General features: G+C 38.8%; 2 protein-coding genes across 2 annotated transcripts in view; one reads left to right on the plus strand and one right to left on the minus strand. All coding sequences in view use genetic code 11, as the record gives it.

Moving 5' to 3' along the window:
- Positions 1–882: 882 nt before the first annotated feature.
- On the plus strand, positions 883–3,846 carry EGR_04310 (hypothetical protein; the record flags this gene model as incomplete). Its single annotated transcript, XM_024493559.1, has 2 exons — positions 883–894; positions 3,532–3,846. The coding sequence occupies 2 exons, from the start codon at positions 883–885 to the stop codon at positions 3,844–3,846; spliced, it is 327 nt and encodes a 108-aa protein (XP_024352067.1).
- Positions 3,847–5,707: 1,861 nt separating this feature from the next.
- EGR_04311 (putative phospholipid-transporting ATPase IA) overlaps positions 5,708–17,718 on the minus strand; it is a gene marked incomplete at both ends in the record, with an annotated part of 30,891 nt that continues 18,880 nt past the window's right edge. The window contains 10 exons of the mRNA XM_024493560.1: positions 5,708–5,805; positions 7,489–7,574; positions 9,462–9,563; positions 10,623–10,711; positions 10,835–10,999; positions 12,502–12,563; positions 12,779–12,857; positions 14,450–14,572; positions 14,659–14,922; positions 16,164–16,269. Of these exons, the coding sequence (XP_024352068.1) occupies positions 5,708–5,805; positions 7,489–7,574; positions 9,462–9,563; positions 10,623–10,711; positions 10,835–10,999; positions 12,502–12,563; positions 12,779–12,857; positions 14,450–14,572; positions 14,659–14,922; positions 16,164–16,269 (1,174 nt within the window). The remainder of the gene's footprint in view (positions 5,806–7,488; positions 7,575–9,461; positions 9,564–10,622; positions 10,712–10,834; positions 11,000–12,501; positions 12,564–12,778; positions 12,858–14,449; positions 14,573–14,658; positions 14,923–16,163; positions 16,270–17,718) is intronic.

Consider the following 17,718-nt stretch of genomic DNA (forward strand, 5'->3'; position numbering starts at 1 on the left):
TAGAGAGATAGACTAGTTGGTTAGTAGATAGATGGATGGATGAGTGAATGGAGAGAGGTATGAATGGATAATCAGATAGAAAGATGGATATTAGCATGATTTGATGAGAATGTACTTATTTTCGGGAAAGGAATATGAATTTTGGATTTTAATTGTGGTTTCATCCAAAAATTCGACATTCTAGGAAGCTTACTACTTTCTGTTATTTCATCGTTTTCTGGGACTTTTTAATGACAAATCATAATGTCATTTGATATACATATTTGTTGGTCTTTGGTTTTATGGCTAAACTTAGTAAAAAGGCATGGATAGACTAAAAATACATTTGTGACACCATAATCTGGGTCAGACTAAATTACTGAATATTTGTCATCAATCTCATTATCCGGGGGTTCCATTTAAGGTCTTTACCGAATTGTAAAACATCACCGAAATTCTACACCTTGTGATAAGCTGCACTGTAGATTTTTACCTTCATATGCAGTAAGTCCCTCCTCCCTCAAAGATGCCCGAAGCAACTAAAAAGAGTCATAATTAGTTCTACATATATTTTTACGGATTAATTTAAAAAATAAACTTAGAGGATGTATGAATTTTTTGGAAAAAAATGCAACCGAAAATATAGCGATTTGAATCAAGTTAAATTAGGAAAGTTGCCTTTCCTAAATCGCCTCAACAGTACTTATTTGTTTACCTCTAGCTAAGCATCTCTTATCACCCTAAGACACCTTCATTTAAGCACACTTATCCTGAGGTTTTAATAATCCATGGTGTTTGCAGCTAGCAAAAATCTCAGCTTAAAATAATGTATTTAGACTCTTCGATATTATACTAATGAGTTTGTTTAAAAGTTAAACACTAGAAAGTGAAGGATTGCTAGCTATGAACGACTTGGTAAGTGAATCAGCGAATGCTTAATTTTTGGTGATTTGGAACTTTTACGTTCCCAAATAAATTAAGATGTACTTCTATATTCTTGCTACTGTTTTATGTTCAGTAACATAATATAAACATTTTCTTCAAGGAAAGATTTTTCGAAATTGACAAAAGACCATTTTTGAGTCCGAAATACATATACATATATATATATGACTGTGCACTTGGATTCTTGGTGTATTGTTGAACATATGTGGTGCTAATTCCAGTAGTTGGGGTAAAGATACCTAGATCAACATTTTAAGAGAAAGGTTTCTTGATAGTCTACCCTCAAACCATTAGTATCCACTTAAATGTAGTCATTGAGTCTACTAGATCTACTGGAAAGCACTTCAAGTTACTGCAACTTGTTGAGCCCACATAAATGAGCATATGCACAGCTCCTCGTGACTTCTCTCAAGGCGAAAGAAGATGCAATACAGGGGTCGAATATATATTTTCGACGTAAAGTAGAGCGAGAGGGGGATATTGGCATGACCAGAATGCCAGACCACCTGGAGGAGGTACAATGGCTGAGCTCTTCAGTAGCCTTTTACCAAAATCGAGGTTTAATTGCCTGTTTAACGTATTACATAGCCTCCCATTTACCACTGAGTTCATTATTACGCTAACACTTGCATCGTTTGCATTAATTTGACAATTATTGTTGCTTATTAGGCCACATTATTACAAAAACATGGGCTCGTTGTTGTTTGAAAGATGTACGATACAACTATATAGGACCGTGAAGGTTTTTATGCAAATTACTTGACCAAAGAAAGCTTTCTGAGGTGCTTTATTCGTTGTAGTAACCATTCACCGCAATCTACATGCTACGCATAGGCGTCCAACGATCTCTACTTCCATTAAACGCCTTCCATGTTATCATGATATTACGTGGCGTTAACGCCGATAAAATTTGCTAAAGATCACTGAGAAACAGTACCCTCGAAGGAATAATGAGGATAAGGTTGAGACAGTGTCATACAGGGTTTTCAGTAAGAAGGGGAGAAGAGGAAAACGAGGAAGTAAAAGATTTCCCTTGCAAACCTTTAAGTTGTGTCGTATTAAGCGGATCAATGTCAGGCACAATTTCCCAATCTTTAGACAGTTAATAACGTCCAGTGAAATACTACGCCTGTAGTTCAACGCGCATGCACAAAAAGGCAGTTTTTGGGAGTAAAGGCCAGAGGCGTGACGGGTGATGGTCTTTGTTCATTAGTTAAACGAACGTTGAAAGGCAATAAAATGACCACTTTTCATCATAATTCGTTCAACCTGTCAGCAAATCATCATGCAGTTGCATATTTTGACGGTGTACGTGAAAGAAGTGGGGAGTATATTGGTGCTTGCTGAGGCTCGCTGTCATTTGCTGTTGCAGTGTGTGGGTTAGAAGCATTTGTTCCAGCTCTGTTTCGAGAAATACCTTTTCTCCCCAATTGATGTGGCTGCAGACAAATTGTTGTTACAATCACATCCAATACCATAAATAGGTGCTGCTAACATTAAAACTGTTAGTCGGTCCAATTAGTGGAGACACGTAATTCTACCTTATAGTTGGAGTTGGAGGGCCCTACTGCCTCCATCTTACTTTTAGAAATTCACAGGCAGATTCGGGGTATGCATCAAAGTCACACGCTGTTGCGCGTTTTGCCACTGTACCTTAATGGAATGGTATGCACCATACATAGGAAGTCGATCCAGAGAATTGTAAGGAGATTTATAAAACAAGCTAGCTCGAATCTTAAGATGGACGAGCTAAACTAAAATTCGGCATAGTTCAACCGACACCGTGGCATAAAATTTCAAATATCGGTAGCAGAGGGCGCAACGGAGCATATCGTTTGAGGTTGACGCATACCAATGCCTTATAAAGGGTCAAAAGAAGCGCACGCTTTTAACAATTCCATACAAGTATGAGAAGTTGGTTGTAATCACCTTCTTCCAAAATCAAACTGTTCCGGTAGTCTAATGCAACGTTGATATAAGGTATGACACAGAAATCATGGGATTCAACCGAGCGATTCTTATCATTCTTTTTTAAATCACAAGTCTTGCATCCCTTTACCCTATCTTAAGAGTCCGAAGATGAATTGTCAACTCTTTGGATCTCTGTAACCCGCTGATAAAATGTGCCATAAACACAGCAAGATAATCGACATAGCAGGTGTCCAAATAAAATATTCAAATCCTGTGAATAACTGTTCCCTATGTCATACAGGAAAAAAAAACATTTTTCGTTTGTAAGTAAATTCCACATCGTTGCTGAAATCTTGATTAAAAGTAAAACGCAGACTTCTTAAAAATAACAGGCATTCTGGCTAAGCTCTTAATAGCTAGGAAATTGCACCCTCCGATAAAAAGAAAATATACCTGTTAGTAGAAACTAAAGGATTTCCTCCTGGCCCTTAACATAAACTGTGCAGTTTTAAGCTGGAACACTCCGCATACCCTTCCCAAAATGTTTCAAACATCAGCCAACGCGCATTCTGATGTTTAAAATAGTCGGGAGTTTAACTGCGGACACGGGGTCTCTTCATTGGGGTAGTTAGATGTTTGAATATTCTGACAAACCCCAGAGCGAGTTAGATTAATCTCCCCATCTTTCTTTCCTAGACCCAATCAGTAGATGGCTCAAGGAGCGAACTTTTGACAGCAATTCGTAGATCCAACTTTCGGTTAGCCGCCTCCTCCGGAAGGCATTTTTTTCATCAAAGTATCAGCATTCCAGTGGGCAGTGCGGTCAACACCTCGGGTGGGTTAAGGGGCATTCAACGTGGGGGGAGTCGGAGTCTCTTCCGCAGTTTCACCGTGGACCCTTCTGCCATCTCCAGAGGTTTTCACCAGTCCTCGCTGCGATGTTCTCCTTACAATAAACAGGTCGACGGCAGCCGTGATAGAAGTGAGGCGGAGTCGGGGGTAGATATGTAGTTGCTGGATTGACTGATTGCACGAAATGCGTGCCTTGGTGTTGTTTTGTGTGGTTACCAGTGTGTACATGTGACTCTAGTAAAGTACTGTACACATCAATACACATATCATTGTATAAATTTGTATTTCATTAAGAGATTTGGTGTAAATAGACAAAGACGAAAATAAGCTGGCGCGTTAAAAACCCATGCATTGTGCAAAAAGTAGATGCTATTAGTCTGAATGACTTGTAAGCTCCCCAAACGTAGATGCGATACATTTTTAACTTTCTTTTAATAACAATCGAGTACAAAACTGTGTAACTCAATCCAGCCCTGTGTTTAAACGAATCAGTTTGGTACTTAACCTGTCATCCAATTCTTAGGCGATTATAAAAATCTGACAGGTTACAACCATCGTTACTCGTTTCAATGATCGGCAGAGCCTATGCTCTAGACATTAGGCGACTGATTGTTGAGGCTTGGTCTAAAAATGTTTGTGACAAATGCATCGGCGAATAAGGTTCGTAACATATTTGTGACTTAGTAAATTGTTCAGACTAAATTCAATCAAAAACTTACTGGGTATGGGAAAAACAGGTAAATCACAGCGACGACCTTTTTGTGCACAGCTTTTTATACAAGGTAGGATCAGTCTCTTGAACCCAGATCCATAAAAAGGTGTGATTTGTTATAACAAGGCCCAAATATTCTATAACCTAATGTTCACGTGTTTAGTGGGATTTGTCCATAAAGTTTTCGTCGAGGAACGCATCTTTGACATCAAAATTTCTTTAAAAAAGTGGCTTGGTTGTTTAAAATAATTTTGAAAATTTACAATGTCGAAATTGTAAACAATTCCTAAATTTACAAAAGTACGTGATTACAGGGCCCCTGATTCCCTTACAGTCAATATGTTGGTGGATAGGGAGGTGTTATCGGAGAAGGTGCTATAGAAACACAAGATGCAACTTTTTCCCATAAACTTCTCGAGTATCTTGTCTGGTCTCTTACTGACACAAGAATTTTGCATCGGATGGCAAAATTACTTGACATTCACTATATTAAAGGTTATTCATGTTCGTAAATCTCGCCACGATCACCACCCAACAGCATTCAGTTGAGATCAGATGCCTACGGAGAAAGCGCTCAGAATATATCAAAGTACTTCCCAACTGTACTTTGAAATGAACTTCCTTAGCTTTTTGAGCCCATCGTTCTCCATTGTCCTATATCACCAATTTTAATACGATATTGAGTCAAGAACCGAGGATACACCCCTAAGCATCTGGCACTGGTTCACCTCAGATCCATATTCGGTCCCCTTGCAACTTCTTTACGTATTATTTTTATTTCAGGATAGATCTACTTCAAGCCTCTTCGGCCGTTAGAACTGTAGCCCCAGCCGAACACCCATCAGTTTAGCACTAATATTGCCAAACCCTATTCTACCTTAAACACACATGGAGAAGAACTATACTACTGAGCACAACATACACTCAGTTCCCAAAAGCAAGAGCAATAAAGCTGCTTTCCAAATACGCAAATAATTTAGAACCCACTATGAAGAGTCAATTAAGGCTACAAAGACATCCGACTCACCACACAGAGGCATAATAAAAACGCAAGCCCTCGATTCTCCTTCCACAATATATCAGTTCAGACTAAGTCTTCGATACTATAAAAAGACGGCGCTTGTTTTAACTAGCAAATGCACGTTGTTGATATTTGTAAAGCGAATCGCAATTGCTATTAAGACATCTATCACATCTAGAATACATACACATCAAGACAAAGGGAGGCGCTGTCATTTGCCCCATCGCACAGCCGATGGATACACATACAGGGAAGGATTAGCACTAGCAGTAATGGCCATCGCCAGTTTAGATGCCAGTCGGTTTGGTCTCCGTCGAATGGCATGCTCGCACGATGTCCGTTTGGGTTAGTCGGCCACGCTCCACCTGACTGAATGCGTATCCGTCTAAAAGTGGTGTGACGTTTACTTATTTACCGTTAGCAAAAGAGCCCAATTCCACAAAGGTAGAAGTATCAGTGTCTGTAAGATTATTTTTATCAACAAGACGAAAGCGTGGGACTTTTAATAAGAAAAGCTACTCAATTTAGAATACTTCGTTGACTCTAGAGCAAATCCAGTGACGCATCACTGAGCTTAAATAAAACCAGATTAAGGTTAATGATTTGCCGTTTTAATTGACGTGTTGGCTGTTGAAAGCTAATGAAATAAGAAACTGAGAAAAAAACTGGCGACCAACATTGCCTTAGAATGTTAAATTTTGATGTTTAGGGATGAGGAAAATCGCAGTTTACCAATATTACCAATTTTAGTTCCAGAGTTTCAATCATCCATCACCGACTTCAGTTTCGGTTGCAAATGTATTTCCCCCACGATTTTTCCTTCTCAGTTGATGTAGATGTAGACTAATTGCTGTCACTCACGTTCAACACTACTGATAGTTGTTATTTAAAATTGAACCCTAGGTTTTTTCAATGGGTAGAGACATGTAATTCTTCCTTATAATTGGATTAAAGAATCCTAGCACCTTAACGCGATGTATGGGTAGAATCAAATCATTCGGTAGTCAGATTTTTCAATTTGTCATGTTCGGCTACAACGTCATCTTCAAATGCTGTATAAATTTTTTTATGAGTTATTTAAATTCATCAAGCAAACGAACCCGGACCATATCCATCGGCTTGTTTCAATTGATGTTTTTATGATATGGAGTTAAAAATAAGATAAAAATAGTAGGAAGCACAACTAAGACCATAGTACTGATAGAGTGACGCAAATCAATGCTTTATAATGGGTCCATATAAACAATAGCATGGACTTGGCAAGTCCTCACAAATTATTACACAGCGTAGTCGGAATGAGCGCTACCGAAAACCACACCACCTTCTCATGCAAATAGGACACAAAATGCACTATCGTATTTCTAGTTATGTGAGATTTGTACAGAAGAACGTTCGACCAAATGTATTTTTACTCTACTTTTACATCACTTTGGATTCGCGAAAACACAAGCTTTAATTTAATTAATTTATTTTATTTTATAAACAAAAGGCCCTTAACTATCTATAAGTAAGACACAGTTTAAGATCACAGTTGATCACAAGTACTGAATGCAAGTGAGAAAACAATTCACCGAATGGGAAGTTTTAAAAAAATGCAATTTCGCCTGCCAATCCACACCGTTTAAGGCAAAAAAACAATCATATTTCCCATTGCAAATTGCGTAAGAACTAGGCAGGAAAAACAGTGTTAATGGGGTAAACTTACTAGTAGAAAAACTTGCTGCCACATGCAAAATGTATACTTCACTTAATGAATCTTGAAACTCGTTAGTCTCGAAAAAGCTCTTTCTCATGTGGAAATGTTAGATTAGAAGTCTAACGGATCACAAAGGCTAGACGAAAAAAGATATGAATTTTCGAGAGAAAAAAGCACAGCTGCACTTAGCTAACTCGCAGAAGGAAACATGGCCCATTTTAGTAGGGGAAAAAATGTAAAATCCCCAGCCAATCATGATTACTTAATTTGAATCAACAATATCCGGCGGAATAAATTAAAACCAGTTAAAACAAAAAAATTATTAGATTTCGACCAAAAAAAAAAATAGAAGCTGCAACTGGAGTAACTTACGATCCGGGGGCTGGCTAAGAAGACTTGGCGCATCTGAGGCGATGGGAACGAAAGGCTGGTGCCGGAATAGTCGTAGGCCTCGAGTTCTGGTAGCAGAGGTATGGTGGTAAAATAAAGAAATATTGTGGTGGATTATGTGGTATGGGACAAAAAAGCAGGTTTTTTTTTTTTTTTTTTGGGGGGGGGAGGCACACGTAACGCGATGGTGAAAGATGATGCAAGAACGCACAGCATGCAGACGAGAGCAGTTTTCACTTTCACGTAAAGTACGACGAAATGTCCACTTAGCTGCGCACTTACTTTGTTTGAGGATACAACTATTCAAGGTTCCCGCTTCGGTTTCACAAAGTTTGCGCAGTTTTGAAGCTAATACCTTTCATATTTAACAAATGACAAATTGAAACACGATCTTTAACAATGATATTAGCACCTATAGCATCCATTATGGAGATCGAGTACCTACTGCAAATCGACCAAAAAGATGAGAGATTATGCTTAAGTGTCAAACACTATGCTCAATCGCGAGATACTGGCTCAAACAGCGCTACTACTCGAATCACAAGCGGGAGATTAAACTTGACACTTTTCTGTTTCTCCCCCTCTCCCAACAAATTCACGTGATTTGCGCACACGAACCGATCTGATGTAAAACAGCTTCCTTCACACAGTAGAGTGCATACAAAAAGCTTTCGACAATCCATCACTTCCTACCATTGTATCCACTGCATCGTTGGAACGGTAGTAAAGATGTATCGTCAATACTTTTGGAATTACTGAATGATGAAACAGGACCGAATTAGGAAAAGTAAGATGCTTTACATCCTACTATGGAAAAGAGTAAAATAGAAAGTCCACCTTAAAATCACTAGCACCATAGGGAAAGCGGTAGAAACTGTTTGGGAAAAAGTTTAGAAGTAGCTTTAGATCAAGCGAATCGAAAGTGCACGCGCCCCAAAAGATGAAGGCGAGCGCTAAGGAGGAACTTAATGGCGCTATGAAAAAAAAAGTTCCTTAATTTACTAAATGAGAAAATGACAAGAGTTTCCACTGGAAACAGCCTTTCAAAAATACATGGGAGAAAAACGATCGACTCAGAATCTGAACCCAACTAGGGTTTATACAGTGAAATGCGGAAGTTATTACGAATGGAAAAGCTTCATAGACGATGAAGGGATTTAAATAGCACTTGCGGAGTGACAACAGCGTACAATCAGCACCCAATGTTTTTCAGCGACTAATTTTATGGAATATCAGAAGTGCTCTGGACGAGCCACCATGTACTTATTCTAGGGTGATTTACGAGATAAACAAAAGGAATACAAAATGGAGACAGGTACGTGCTATGACAACATTCTTACTCTTGAACTTCAAATTGCTCGCTAAAAACAAAGATGGTGTATAAGTTTAAAACGAAAAGACTATAATCAAATAATTTTGGTTCTGATTAGTAATGATGAACATATATTCCGAGCTAATGAAAGAGAAAAGCTTGCTAGATGAGAATCGGAATTTTGAAGTATTCACGCCATTCGATTAGCATTTTTACCGAAAAAGGAGAATAACTTTAAGCATTTGGCAGGATGAAGGTTGCCAAAATGAGCTTTATCAATGAACAGGCCCAGTTCAGATGTATGTGGAGTAACGACAAAATATATTTGGGATTTTGCCGAGAACCGATCACCACCCAACCCCCGGAAATAACATCACCGCGTCTACTGGCATTCTAGCGACAATTTTGATAGGAATTCAAACAATATTGAAAGCATCCAACTAACGCATTCCAAAAATGATAAAATTGGATGATAAATTTATAATTGCTGCTTCCTAAGTTTAAACTTTAAAAAGCTCACAAAATCTGTCAACACTACAAGCAACCAAATCTTTTTATTTTACAGCCTAAACCATGGAAGATGCTTTTTTTTAAAAAAGAAGACAGAATGATGTCACTTTAAAAATAAACTAAGGGAACGCACCTGTGGGGCTTAAACATCTGCATAAACGGCTCTGGCTCGACACCATTCTGTTCGCAGAGCATAACCTGCTCACGCATCGTTACAGAGTAGGTTCGTCGAAGTCTGCAGGGCGAAATCATTAAATTATTAATGGGTCAGTAAAAACAAAATCCCCATTACCTTAAGTGGTCATGAGTTTGATTTTGAATTATCGCTTCAGCCGTTCTTTTAGGAGTTTACCGCCTAAGCATTCAGTGTAATGAATTCATTTTAGAGGAAATACAGATTAATTTCAACAATATTTTACATGGAAGCATAATTCAGCTACGCAGTTATTTGAAAAACACGAAAATGATCAGCCATTGAGGGGGTAACAAAGGAATCCAATGTTTGTTAGTTCATAACTAAATAATTTGCATTTCCGGAAGCGATTTTAATTTCAAAAATGGGTTGTGTGCCACGTAGAAGGAATGAGCTGTCAGGGTGGATACAAGCAAGCAGCGATGTGAGATTCGCCAAAAGTAACGAGAACGAATTCGAGATGACGCAATAGAACAACAGTGATTTTTGAAGTCGTTCCAATTTTTTGGCATTGATGCGTCCTGGACAGCAGAAATAAAACGTAGTGCGCACAACAAGACTTAGGCGTGGAATTTAAAAAGATGGGAAGAATTTCCTTATGTTTACAAAACTTAAACAGTATAGCACTATCGTCTCTAGGTTTTTTTGGAAAAGTAACTTAAACATCGAAAACCAAATTTAAATTAGGTCTACACGATTTATTATCGCAGATTCGATGCAACAAAAATGACAATTGGAAAACTATTACATCTAAAAGATAAAATTGTTACCGCAATTTACATGTGGAACTACAATGATTCTTGAAATTTCGACCAATTTTCTAGATGAATTTGAGATGTCATTAAACCCTCCTATTAAAGAAATTTTCATGCTCCTCAAAAAGGGTGGTAGTGTTGAAATAAGGTTAAAAAATATAGGGAAATGCTAAATAACCTGTTATTGTTGTGTGGATAGAAGACCCACAAACCTAAGATTTGTATACTAAGGAAGAATTAGGGGTTGTTTGACCGTGGGCCTACCAACAGTCATGGAAAAGGCAAAAGCCAAAAAAAAATCAAAACTAATTTCAAAAAAATCCAATATAGCGCCTTGAAGACTCACACTTTCCAAGCAAAATCCCGAGTCAGTGCGATAACGGGAACAACAATAAGAAGTAACCAAAAGAGTGGACTGCTGAAACACGCCATATCCTGCAACGGAACGATAGAAACAAGTGTTAATTTGCTAGGTATCAACTACATAAGGGATAAACAGATGGTTTAACCGATAGATAGCCAAATAGACAGTTAAACAGCGAAGCCCTTAGCATTCACCATTCCGACCATCTCGGGACCAATTGGAAAAGTAGGATAAACATGAGAATAGACGATGAGGAAAAGGAACCACAGCACAATAGTGCCCCAAATGGCGAGGTGGGAGAAGACTGTCCATGCTGTATGCTCGAGGCCCGCTTTCAGACAGACCGTCATCACCACGCACTATGACGAAAAGACGCGAAATAGGTTAAGGGGAAGCCATAACCGTAAGAAAAAAGTCTTGAAGTTTTCGGCATTGAATTGTGGCTGTATAACTAGGGGACATTGCTGTTATTTTAGATAAAATTTTGATGCAGTTCCCAATCATCGAACGATTAAGGTGAGCGAAATGAAATCCTAGGTCATGTTGGATCGGTGCTGGCATACATTTATAAGCAACGCAGTTACTCACGACCCTGATAAAAGATCAAACTCCCAAAGATCTGAATTTAACAGATGTCATTGGATAAGCAAAACAGACTTATCACACTGCTGATGCTTTAATTTATTTTGGCTAAATTTGGGAGATGTGGTATATTCTTAAAATTCACGTTTAGAATGACGTCCTCATAACTCTAAAAGGTGATTTGAAGAAATTTCAGAAAGCAAGTTGTGTTACAATAGAAACCTTGTGTTGGTCAGTATCCAAACTCATCTCAAATGATAACCAAAACAGTACGTTACTGCATTTAAAGTGTAGCAAAAGTCTGTTTTGAAATGGAATTATGAACCGGTTTTGGACGTCCAGGCGTAAATACTAACCTCTGTTAAAGGAATTGAGCTCTAAATGAGGTAAAATACTAAAATTGAGATAACTACCATTCCAAATGAATTGGATTCACAGAATGAAATTGTACAATTCGATGGATCTGTGCTAATAGCAAATCTGCCTATCGGTATGAGTGCTTGTAACATGCACAAACAGTTTGACTTATCGTCTCACTACAGTGTGCATCACATCCACGCAGGTTCACCAAATTTCCGATTTGCCCGAAATTTTTGAGGCTATAGCAAAATTAGTTTTGTGAAAATGTTTACGATGCGCGTGTATAAGCTTTAGGAAATTGAGATAATTTTACACAATCTAGGAAACACTAGCGCGGCTGCAATAGCAACGCGATCTATCTGCAATGAATTGATATCTAGCCAAAGTCCAGATGACCTAAAAGCACAATGCTCCTCTTGTCACATCGACCTCCTCAAGTTGGCATTATGAGCTCTACTTATGCATTTTAAACGCCCCAAAGGTGAAATCTAGAGCAAATTTATTTAGATTAAGGAAACTACAAGGCGAATTACACATAAATCACTGATAAGCATGCAAGGGATGATCATAAACTTAGTAGTGCTAATACTTACATTAACAAAATGAGCGACAGTTCCTCAAGATCACGTGCTCAAAGATGACCCAAATAACTCGTGTTGATGGAAGGTAAACAACATGGGAAAGTTGTGGGCCGTTTTCAAGCACGGCTTCAACCCTAATTATCCGTTTTGTGGTAATAAGAGATCGGCAGCCAATCCGCAACACACAATAAACGTAAAAGTCCTATAGCATGCGTTACTCATCCGCCTGGGTGATAAAAACGCACTGTGGCACAGTTGCACGAAAAAGAGCTGGGTCCATTGTCTTAAAAAGTATAACAAAGAACAGAAGGATGTTACTTGGACCGAATGTGACTCACCGTATATACAGTGCTACCCACGACAAGACGACTACCTGTGTGACCATTTGGATAGGCGACATCTGAGGGCAGTAAGAGTGTACATAAATGAACTTAAAAGTTACTTTAAACAAATGAGAAGGTAAACAGAGAAGCATGAAAGTTCGCAAAGACAGTAGAGGTTATAAGCTAGAAATTGAACAACTAAATAAAGGAACACTCTTGGGTATTGAACGAACAGGGGACCATTTGATAAAGATACACTTACTGCAGGGAGGAATCATAAGTGAACACTTACCGGAATAGAAAGCGAAAAGAGGAATCCAAAAGAGGATAGCTGAATGGAAGACCCCATTCGCCAGCCACGTGAGGAAAGTCTGTTGGAAAGTCAAATGTAAGAGGCTGAATTCTTTCCTACTAATTAGCTGTGTCTAGTAACGCAGACCGAAGTTGTACACTAAATAAAATTAAGAATCTACAAAAGACTGCATAATCGGGGCAATATGCAAGAGGATTCTTTTTAATATTTTAACTTTTCGTGCCACCTTTAGGGTGTATCGTCAACAACACGAATTATCGTTAAGAAGACCTTTCAAGGCAAGAATTGAGAAAAACCAGTTTTGTTTTCGGAGATAGCTTTTGTTGTTGAACTGAGACGCAGAATTGGAAACACTGGGAAGCCCGACCCGCAGAATGATTATCAAAGGTACGAACAGGTGATTCATCAGTCAACAAACAGACAATCTAAGGTTGGATCATAGTGGATAACTCTAAGTCCTGGTGGACGCATTCAAGCGAGTGTCAAAAGCATAACCAACACCTCATAAAGGAAAATCGTATCAGTTTACTCAAGTAAACATTTGTTCCGTGAGGTTATGTAAAGTGCCTAAACAGTCCGAGATGGCTGTTCGCTTGGTGTTTCAGTTTCCACCTGGCATTACATCCATGTCATCTGCTGCTGGCACCATCATTACGAGCTTTTTACAAAAACTAATGTCATGCTGAAGTGAAAGAAGAAAAGCCGCTACAAAGGTCATAACGTCTAATAATGGTAGTAGCCTGTGGAAGCAGAGGGCAATGTCGCTCTGGATTACCCTAAAGCAACACAACTACCATTCTCATTTGTCTTAACAACTAGATTTGATATGAAATCTAATTATTCTTAATCTTTTTCGTTAGAGTGAAGAATAATAACTATGATTACTACTTTGCGATTGGATTAAAGATAATGATCCACACAAAAGAATCCGAGCTGAGATTGAAGTGAACAATCAAACGTGGATAAATTTGAAAACAAATGGGAGTTATGAAAAACAAAGTTGGGTTATTTAAAGGGACGCTGCAAAGATGAAAAATTTGGCTAAGGGAACAGTTCCTACTTTGTCACGGGTTAAGTAATCGAGCGTTAAAAAAGAGGTTCCACGTCTAGGAACTTGCCTTGCCGCCGTGCTATCACGGCAATTCAACTCAACAAGCCGTGAAAAAAGGCTTTCGTAATTTCATCGGCCACTCTCCGGAATTTCACACTAATATCTGTCATTTAGAAAGCAAAACTGTCAACATTCTAGGCGTATTCCTATTAGATTAAGTTGGATTGCTTCCTGTTGAAGGAATTACAAAAAAGCCTAGAATGGATTTAGCAAATAATAATGATAGCTAAAATTTGTCCAGCTCCGTAACAAATCGACATTTGAAACGGTTCATTTGAGCTTCAATAGGCACTGCTTTTCTCTCACATGCGCATTGGTACTCTAAGTTCTAAGGAATTCAACAAGTGCTTGTATATTGCGTCATATTACGCAGCGCCAGCAGTCTCAGACAAACTTAGACACACATGTTTCACATACTTCGGCAAACGATCTTGACTAGAAAGGACATGTAACCGATTACATATTAGCCATTTCGATAAGCGTTTGATTTATGCAAGCCTCAGCAACATGGATTTCGGTGAATTCTCCATTGCACCTACCACTTTGTCAAAAGTGGTGGTTCTTTGCGTCTCCTTGTATAACATCGGCAGTTTCAGACAATTCTTAGCACTCATATTTCGCTCAAACAACCCGAGAGCCAGTGGAGGTGCCGCGCTGAAGGCCTACACAAAAAAGGGAAGGATAAAATATGTTTGTAAATACCCAAATCGTTTCACACGAGGCGGAGTGGAATGAATAGAGTACGCACCACATTGTAGAGGGCCATGCTCCACCGATCAAAGATTATCTGTCCCGAGAAGCCGGAGACCATGCCGAACCAGAACTGGATGACGTAGAGACAGATGTTCTTGTAGAAGGAGTAAAGGATTACCTTGGTGATGCGGTTGAAACTCCAAGCCCCATGGACCAGAAGAAGTTTGTTGAGGAAGCGAAATTGCGCAATAGCGTAGTCGGAGGAGCATGCCGCTTGACGACCTTCCACTCCGTAGATGCCCACTCCAATGTGCGCCGCCTATAAATAGAAAAACGAATAGATAGTGAGAGTTAATTTTGGTGCTTTCTATTATAATGCTCTTGTATTAAGCCATTGAGAGAGAAATGAAACATGTTTTTGTGTTATTTTTAACCACGAGGGTTTTTCAATATCTTGCAATTCAGTTGCCGCACTGGTGGCACCGAGCTCTGCGTCATCTTGTTGCCACTAGTGCCTTACTTACTCTCAAGCCTGTACACTTTGAAAAGTCTTCGGCGGTAATTCAAGTATCACAAGCTCTAGAATTCAGGTTGGAGACAAACGTGATGCTTAGTAGATCGATTTTGTCCAAGGGTAGTACGTGAATTTGCAGCTATTCAGTAGTGTTTTGCCAAATTTTGGCGATTGTCTGAGGTTTCAGTGCGGGATTTCCCTCTCCACTGTGCTGTAAGCCGTGCATTGTTAGATCACTAACATTAATTTTAAGTCCGGAAATTGTCAGTGAATCAAACAAGGAAAATAAAGAATACTCCAGTTAAAAAACAGCTAATCAAGGGAAATGAAGCTAATTTAATACAGCACAATTTTACAGTTGTGATGCCTCCCAAGCTCAAAATTATTTTCAGGCGAGTCTGTTAAGGACTGACCGGTTCATTCGAATTTAAAAAAAACAGGTCATGGGTTTGCCACCAGGACACTAGAGTAAAGTACAATGCCAAAATGTTTTATTGTTCGTGCCTGATTCACCTAGTGCTCAAAAACTGAGCGTAAATATCTTTCAAATAGCCTGCGCTTTTTTCACCTGCTTTAAATTTAGTCAACCTGTGCTATGCATTCTAGCACCATAAACTGATGGGAGACACATGCCACATACTTGTGCTGCTGAGTTAAGGCGGGAAAGTCAAGACTATCTATGTAGGCATCGAGCCAAAAATCAATAAACAAATACCCTTTGATAAATATCAAATGTAAAGGTAACTTTCAGCAAATAATTTCAATCGATGGAAGGCTATGCAAAACCAGCAAGACAAATACACCATTCACCGATGTAAAAGCAAGTTTAAGTAAATGAAAAGCTTCTATCAAAAAATGACTTCAAAAATAGTTAACGTCGAAGGTGATCATGAAACAGCTGCTAAAATTGGACATTTACAGTAGACCCACGCTTTTACCGAGGAGCAAATCCTTGCCATAAGGTTAACAAAACAGTCACCAAATGACATGACGCAGTCTTAAACAAAGGGTACGTCGGAGATAAAACAAACTCAGAAAGAACATACCTGAATCATACCGACATCGTTCGCTCCGTCGCCAATTGCAAGCGTGATGTCATTGGTGAAGGTTCGTGCCAATCTAACCACTTCCGCTTTCTGCCACGGGCTCACTCTGTATGAAACAAACGAGGAGTGGGGTTGTGTTAGGCATAAGCGGGCCCCCGCATAACATTCGCTAACAGAGTCCCAGAGAAAACCGACCACCACAGTCCAGATTTTTTTATTGTTCGAATACGATAACGATTGTCACTAAGCCCTTTGGCCAAGTTGACTACTACTTAAAAACCGAAAAGAAATATTTACTACCTAATCAAGAAAGTCCTATTTCTGGTTCATCGTTATAACTCCAACTACGTTGGCAACGAACGTGGCAGATGAGCCTCGTTCTGTCATCTCATCATTTCAACGAAACGCTCAAGTGTTTAATTCAGTCGACTGTTGGGAAAAAAACTAGAGACAGGTAAAAGAAACCTCAACCCTTTTATCCCACGGGCAACAGTTCTGCACAACTATAGAGTCTAAAACCACAACATTCGACCGGTGGTTAAATGAAACTAGGACAGATTTTACGATGAAAAATACCCTTAATTTTCGGACTACTAAAATGAATCTCTTTTCCACCACACATCAAATTCTTTGTGGATGTTTTGCATTCATAGGATTTTTAGACAAAAGCACTCAGATAAACAAAACTACTGAGAGGTAAAAAGATAAATCATAATATCTCAAATGAAATTGGAACTTTTGCCAGAAGCCAATTTAATGAACACAGAACGGTAAATATTTAAGTTCCTAACCATACACCCCTTTTATGAAAAGCCAAATACAAACATGCTGATAAAGGCAAACGGTACCGCAGAAATTGCGTGTTAAAAAGATCCGGAGATTATTATAGCAAGCAGCAGGCTAGAGTAAGTCTACTTCTATATTACGACTTATTTTCCGCCACAGCCTAGAGATATAATTGGCGCACTTGGTCGACAGTTTTACAAAGCAGTTTCCAAGAAAGCAGACAAAAGTTACTGTAGTAAACAGATGAATGAAGTCACATACTGCGAATGAGTTTTGTGGGTTGTAACGACATTTGATGAAACAGAAGTACCGCGTTTTTCCACCGCATAAACACCTTATTTTTCCCCGTAAATCAAATATAACATTCCGTGTATTTTCAGGCGAAAGAATGTCTATGACAAAACGCCACTTAATGGGAGAGCTTCATTAACCCACTGATCAAAAGATCCAGAAGTTTTAGCTATAGGATACCACATTCACAGTTCTCGAAAAGGTATACTGAATAACGCCAAAATAATATTAATGTAGGTGCAATATGGGTGTGATCTTGCACTGCTATTTCGTATGAGTTTTTTAGATTAGTGTAAAGAGCCATTTGTTACACTGAGTCAATATTTAATAATACCGTAGTCCGTGAGTTCTACAAAACGATGATTTTATGAGTAGGCAAATTTAGCCATGATGAAGACCCCAAAAACGAATTAAAATGAAAAGAGCAGTCATTACCTACGAGTAAGACATTTTTACTCTAATGAGTCTTGAACTGCAA

The sequence above is a fragment of the Echinococcus granulosus genome, assembly GCF_000524195.1.
Source record: "Echinococcus granulosus chromosome Unknown EG_S00026, whole genome shotgun sequence".
NCBI classification, from domain to species: Eukaryota; Metazoa; Platyhelminthes; class Cestoda; order Cyclophyllidea; family Taeniidae; genus Echinococcus; species Echinococcus granulosus.